The sequence below is a fragment of the Cricetulus griseus genome, assembly GCF_003668045.3.
Source record: "Cricetulus griseus strain 17A/GY chromosome 1 unlocalized genomic scaffold, alternate assembly CriGri-PICRH-1.0 chr1_0, whole genome shotgun sequence".
NCBI classification, from domain to species: domain Eukaryota; kingdom Metazoa; phylum Chordata; class Mammalia; order Rodentia; family Cricetidae; genus Cricetulus; species Cricetulus griseus.
The window spans coordinates 113,498,356-113,505,137 of record NW_023276806.1 but is presented as its reverse complement, the minus strand read 5'-3'; the positions used below and the strand labels follow the sequence as shown (position 1 = coordinate 113,505,137).

Sequence of the window (6,782 nt, the reverse complement as noted above, 5' to 3'; positions counted from 1 at the left end):
GGATTTGGAGATGAGGTAGTGTTGAAAGTCTTCAGTTAACTCACCTGTTTTCCTGGTCTGCTCGGCTGATGTGTTCCCAGGGAATTCCTGCTGGTGGTGAAAGCTGGGATAATGGGATGCTTTAGGGGAAAGAAGGCTGGAGAACTTTATGATCTTTTGGACATGGGGTCAGAGCTTGGGAGGAGGCTAAAATAAAAATATTTTAACTAGCTATTGTATAATTGTAACAATATAGCTTGATAGGGACAGATTCTTAAATAAGCCCTAGCAATAAGCACAGCTCTAAAGACTAACCCCTAATCACCTATGCTAACATCATAATGAGAACCCCTAATTCCTAACTAACATTAACATTTTTCATAGGGAGACTACTGCTGTAATGAAACACCATCAACAAACGCAAATTGGAGAGGAGAGGATTTACTTTGTTTACATTTCTACATCTGAGTCAATCATCAAATGAAGTCAGGACAGTAACTCAAGCAGGAACTTGGAGGTGGGAGCTGATCCAGGGGTCATGGAGAGGTGCTTCTCGTTGGCTTGCTTCTCATGCTTTGCTCAGCCTGCTTTCTTATAGAACCCAGGATCATCAGCCCAGGGGTGGCCCCACCCACAATGGGCTAAGCACTGCCCCAACCATCAATCACTAGTTAAGAAAATGCCCCATAGGCTTCCCTATTGCCGGATCTTATAGAGACATTTTCTCATTTGAGGTTCCCTCCTCTCAAATGACTTTAGCCTGGTTAAGGTGATTTAAAACTGGCTAGGACAACTGACTTCTTATTAACTTGACACAAACACACACTGTTCAATTAGAACATTTCCTTTCTCATTTGTCCCCAAGGTAGCACATTAATATCAATATTATAAAATACAACATAAATAAGTTCTAAGGACCCAGTCTTTACAAATTCAAATGCATTAAAAGCTCTCTTCAAAATATCCAGTCTCTTAAAAAACCCAAAATGTCTTTAAAAGTCAAAATCTCTCAACTATGGGCTCCTGTAAAATAGGAAAATAAGTTACATACTTTCTTACTTCATGAGAGAAGAACCAGGGCACCATAACAACCTTAACAAAGCAAAATCAAACTCCAATGGTGTAAACAACCCAGGTATCCAATGTCTAGTGTCCACTTCTGATCTTCAGAGCTCCTCCAGAGTGCACAGGTCACTTCTCCAGCTCTGCCTCATGCATAGCTTATCTTCTAGGATTGGGCTGACTCCACTCCATGGCTGCAGCTGTTTTTGGCCGTTGTCCCATAGTTCTGGCATCTCCAAAATTCTGGGGTCTTCTACTGTAAGTGGGCTGCACTTTAACCAATAGCCTATGCTAGGCTTTCTTTTTGGTGCCAAGCCTCAACTCCTCTCCATTACACCTTCAGTTTTTGTACTTCAACTGGTATTCGGGGTGTACCTTCACCAATGGTCTTTTCTGGCCTCTTGCAGTGACAGCTGCTCTCCAGGACCCCTTTATGCTTTCAAAACCAATACCACCTGAGATTTTTTACACATGATCAAGTTTGGTTGCCAGAACAAGGTACAAGCTTGATGGCCTCTACAAGACAGCTTGTGTGTCTGATCCTAAGGAAACACTTCCCAGAAGACTCTGCTTCGGTGATGATGGTGTCTTCTTAATCACCACTAGGCTCTCAGCTCCAGCTGACCAGCATCAGTTGCCCCAGGACAACAAAGAGAAACCTTTGTACCTTGCTGGTCTCTTGTTAGTCACAACTCACTCTTTAGCCCCAGCAGACCAGAATGAGTCTTTATCTAAAATAGCAAATGGCCCTTTAAACCTCCCTCTGAACTTCAGAAGCCAGGCCTCCATCATCTGCACTGCTTTCAGTATTATCTTCGTACTTCCCACATTACACCTCATCTAAATCCTAACCCTCATCTAACCCCAAAGCCTACCCTAACCTTTAGTATTGAATACATAATGTTGGGAAGTGAGGACTCAAGAATGACATAGGATTAAGGTTTAATCAGCTAGGCTCCGCAGTAAATACCATTGCCTGAAAAGCAAAAACATACCCAGGACCTAATTAGGTATTTTAAAACATGCTGAGTTTGAATTGCTCATACAATACACAGATAGGTTAAGTACAACTGGACTCCTGGTTATATCCAGTCTAGAACATGAGTTTGGACAACACTAGCAGATTACACTGTCGTGGGGACTCCTAGGTCACCTGGAGATCTTAAATCAGTGGAGCAGAGGGTCAGCACCGATGTCAACCTTTAAGAGGGCAGTCTGTGGGCTATCAAGATGGATTAGTCACTTGTGACTAGGCCTAGAGACCGAGCTTCAATCCCTGAGAAGTTGTCTTCTGCCTCTACACATGTGCTCTCTCTCCCTCTCCCTCTCCCACACATAAATATCTAAATAAATAAATAAATAGGTGAATTGAGTGCTTTAGTTAGGGTTTCTATTGCTGTGATGAAAAACCATGACCAAAAGCAAGTTGCAGAGGAAAGGGTTTATTTGGCTTATACTTCCACAGCACTGTTCATCACTGAAGGAAGTCAGGACAGGAACTCAAACAGCGCAGGATCCTGGAAGCTAGAGCTGGCAGAGGCTATGGAGGGTGCTACTTACTGACTTGTTCCTCAATGCTTGTTCATCCTGCTTTCTTATAGGAGCCAGGACTACCCAGAGATTATAGGACCACCCACAATGGGCTAGACCTAGTCTGTAGTTCAGGGACCTGGAAAAGTCCCTAAGTGTACTAGTCTTGTTTTTTGCTTGCATAGTTTTGATTCTTGCTAACTGTTCTTGCTAACCATAGAGTGTCAAACATGCTTTCTGTGCATAAAAGGCAAAGAACAGTCAGGCTCTGGGCTACCTAAGTTGGGCAAGTACCCTGTGTAGCTGGCAAATAAAGACTTTCTATTGGTCTTAAGAGCCCACCTGTTTTCTGAGGAGTTATCTTGCAACAATGAATGCCACACTGGTTCACTGGATGTGACCAGCCCAGAAACAAAGGCATCACAGACATAGGAATAAACCCTGATGTGAGAGCTGGACCCTGCCTCATCTTACTTCCTCTAACACATGACATTTCATAAAAAACCATGGTGTTTATAGTTTCACAGGGAAGGCCATTGACATAAGGGAAGTGACTTGCCCAAGGAGTGGTGGAGAGAGCAAATGTCTGAAGATTGTGGCCATCAAGGGCCAGGTTAACTGGTGTATGACAGAGGGAGTGGTAGACTTAGGAAGGCATGAAACAGCATGCCATTATCGCTTTATGTTATCTCTCCTACAAAAGATATCACTCCACTAACATACTGAAAAGGATTTGGTAGAGGTGGGTTAGTAAAATGGGGCTCTTGTTGTTTTTTATACTCATTTGATAATATTCTAAGTACTATATCAAGTGAGATGAGAACAAAGCAAGGTTGTGATTCTAAGTCTATATGCCTAAATTAGTCTTCTACTGAAGGGACCTGGTGAGAATAAGCACATAGACTCCAGGGATCCCGTTTTCGGGAGCCCAGATAGTCCTTTAGCAATTTGACTTCTAAGCATTTTTGCCTTATTGGGAAAATTGTAACAAGAAACACACACACACACACACACACACACACACACACACACACACACACACTCCTAGCCTGTTCGGATGGTTGAAAAAAATTACAATTTCTGAATTACATATTCAGAAGTTACATACAGCATATTCCGGATCGACCCGTTTGACAGCCTTGATTAAGGTTTCCTCCAGAGCGGAACATCATGAGGCGGCGCAGCCCGTGCATTATTAAGAAGCGCGGACTAGCTTCCGGTTGCGAGCTCACTTAGGGAGAGACTTTGGCTACTCCGCCTGCGGAAGGCTTATCGGACGCGGGTGATTTGCGTCATCAGGAGCCCGGGGAGCCTTCCGGTGACTTAAAGCCTGGTGTCAAGAACAGCATGTCTGGCTGCGGGTTCTTGTCTCGTGGCGCGGCGGCTCTGGCCGCGGCGGCGACTGCTGTGCGAGCTTCCCGAGTGCCTAGGATCTTCACGGGGACGCACCGCCGGCTGCACACCAGTCTGCAGAGCTGCTCTTTTGCCAAGGAGCTCTTCCTGGGCAACATCGAGCAGGTAAGGCAAGCCCTGGCTCCCTTGTCCTATTTCCACCTTCGTTGGTACTTGGCCGGAGTCCTTAAAAGACAAACGCCGGAGAGGCTGGGCTCGGGGAAATGTGGCTTTAATAGGGTCGCGGAGGTTTTTGTTTTGAGACAGGATCTCCTTAAGTATTATTAGCCCAAACTGCCTCTGGACTCACTCCGTATACCAGGCATGCCTTTAAATCGTGACTCTCCTGCCTCAGTCTCCAGAGTAGTGATTTAGAGGCGTGTGCCATCACACCTACCTTTCCAACTATTCCTTGTCAGGGAAACTTGGGAAATCCTTGAAGTGGTTATTACGAAGACATCATCTCCTTGTCCAGGCTGGGAGATATGATTTCTAAACAACTCATTCCGTGCAGCTTCTCTGGCTTACCTTCAGCTCTGCGACTTCCTCCAAGTTTCCTTTCCCCTTTCAGAGCTCCACAACCCAGCTTGTAGCAACCTCCAGGCCATCACGTTGAGAGTGAGAAGGCTTTTCTTTTCTTTTCTTTTTTTTTTTTTTTTTTTTTTTTCGAGACAGGGTTTCTCTGTGGCTTTGGAGCCTATCCTGGAACTAGCTCTTGTAGACCAGGCTGGTCTCGAATTCACAGAGATCTTACCTGCCTCTGCCTCCCGAGTGCTGGGATTAAAGGCGTGCGCCACCAACGCCCAGTGAGAAGGCTTTTCAATGAATTTGAGTTCGATTCTTTTTAGTTGTGTTGTCTTTAGACAGTCTTCTTGTTAGACCCCTGGAAAACTCAGGCTTCCAGGGTCTTAGCCCACAACCGTGGTCACCCAATCACCAGGTGGATTCGAAAACTTGCTGCAAACTTCATGAGGCTTTATTGTTGTTGTTAGCTCGGGTCTTTCACCCACCCACCGTGGCAGATGGCTAGCAAAGACACCTCGGAACCAGCTGCATAGAGATCTTGTAGGGCAGCGTAAGGGGCGTGTCTAGGGGTACGCACAGGCTCAGGATTGGTGTGCTTCCATGCTTGGAGGGCTTGCCCTGTGTTGATTGGCCAATTGGTTGTTATGGCCCTTAGGCCCTCCCAGGGTGGTTGCTATGCTCTGTGTGTCATTGCTGAGCACTTGTCTGTAAAGCATACCCAGAGCCGTAAACATAGTGCCACCTGCTAACTTCTGATTGGTTCCTTGCCATGAGGCAGGCGTCTGACTTCTAGAGACTAGGACAAGGTCATGGCAAGCACATGTTACTGTCATGGCTGCCGAAATGGGGAGCTGGTCCCTTCATTCTCATATTGTCTATAGCCCTCTCTTTTCATCTACAGCAAGCCTCTTGATGAACTAATCAGTGTCCTGGCTTTAAATATCGCCTCTATGCCTATGACTCAGATTTACTTTTCACCTTAAAGTTCTTCCCTTAATTCCAGACCTATATCTTCCTTTCTGCTCAAAATCTCCCCGAAAATGTCTAATAAGCATCTTTGATAAGCGTATATAAAAAGTCTCCCCTGGATCCCACCCACTGTTGCCTTTCCCAGCAGCTTGTTTACCACAGATAATGGAAACTCTGATTCAGCACATTCTCCCGTGACATCTTGATTCTTCTTATTCTCATAGCCCACATTGCATCCTATAGTAAGTAAATCTTTCTTTGTCTTCAAGTTACATTTAGAATCTGACCACTTTTAGCTACTTCCTGGATCAGTGGAACACAGTTCTCAAAGCATTTCTAGACCTTGATCAGGACAGTGGCAGTGATACTTTAGAGTCTTGTGGGAGGGAGTGTCTCAGTTACCCATGCCAGTGGCTGCCACAGGGACAAGTGGGAGATTGAATGGGTGAGGTTTGTGTGACATTAGCAGACTGACCTACAGCCAGTTGGCTTTCTGTTTGTTTGTTTGTTTGTTTGTTTGTTTTTTGTTCTTTTCGAGACAGGGTGTCTCTGTGGCTTTGGAGGCTGCCCTGGAACTAGCTCTTGTAGATCAGGCTGGTCTCTAACTCACAGAGGTCTGCTTGCCTCTGCCTCCTGAGTGCTAGAACTAAAGGCATTCGCCACTTGGCTTTTATAATTGACTTCTGCAGTTGAATTACTTGAATAACAGGTTCTGTTGCTTTACCAGCTTGGAAGATGCTGATTGAAATCAAGCTCCAGTCCCATGGTGTGCCTCATTCAGTTCTGCCTCTCATTACTAGAGGGTATTTTCCTCCTGGCCCCCAGAATCTCCTCATGAAGTTTTATGTTGTTTGCTTTGGTTTTGTTGTTTGTTTTGTTTTGTTTGGGGGGCAATTGTATTTGTTTGGTGTTTTTGTTGTTGTTGAAATGGGAGCTTGATGTGTAGCCCTGGCAGGCCCAAGATTCACTATGTAGAACAGGCTAGCCTTGAACTCACAGGAGTCCACACTAACAGAGGACATGAAAGTTGGTTAAATCCAGTCACACAGGTAAAGTGTGGCTAAGTCAGGTTGAATTCTTGTCCTGGGATCCTGAACCTCTAATGTTCAACACAGGAAGCCAGTAGCCATGTCCTAAGAAACAGTTGCTCAAGGGAAGACATGCATGGTGATTGGAATATGTTCTTACTGTTGGGAACATTTGAGCTCACACAAAGAATGATTGATGTCTGTTTTAATGAAGAGTCCTCATAGCCATTGTCTCACACAAGTCTCAAAGGAATCTTGGGGAAACGTGGCCTGCACATTGTTGGTGAGAAAATGGAA

At 45.0% G+C, this 6,782-nt stretch overlaps 1 protein-coding gene and 1 long non-coding RNA gene across 2 annotated transcripts in view; one reads left to right on the top strand and one right to left on the bottom strand.

Annotated features, from left to right (window-relative positions):
* Positions 1 to 404: 404 nt before the first annotated feature.
* LOC107978289 lies at positions 405 to 3,883 on the bottom strand. The gene is made up of 2 exons (XR_003480444.2): positions 3,680 to 3,883; positions 405 to 2,017 (listed from the first exon to the last, which is right to left on the bottom strand). It is a non-coding gene; the product is annotated as an uncharacterized LOC107978289 (long non-coding RNA).
* Positions 3,872 to 6,782, top strand: part of Acad9 (acyl-CoA dehydrogenase family member 9) — a 25,024-nt gene continuing 22,113 nt past the window's right edge. Inside the window, exon 1 of the mRNA XM_027391986.2 lies at positions 3,872 to 4,089. Within this exon, the coding sequence (XP_027247787.1) occupies positions 3,919 to 4,089 (171 nt within the window). The 5' untranslated portion in view covers positions 3,872 to 3,918. The remainder of the gene's footprint in view (positions 4,090 to 6,782) is intronic.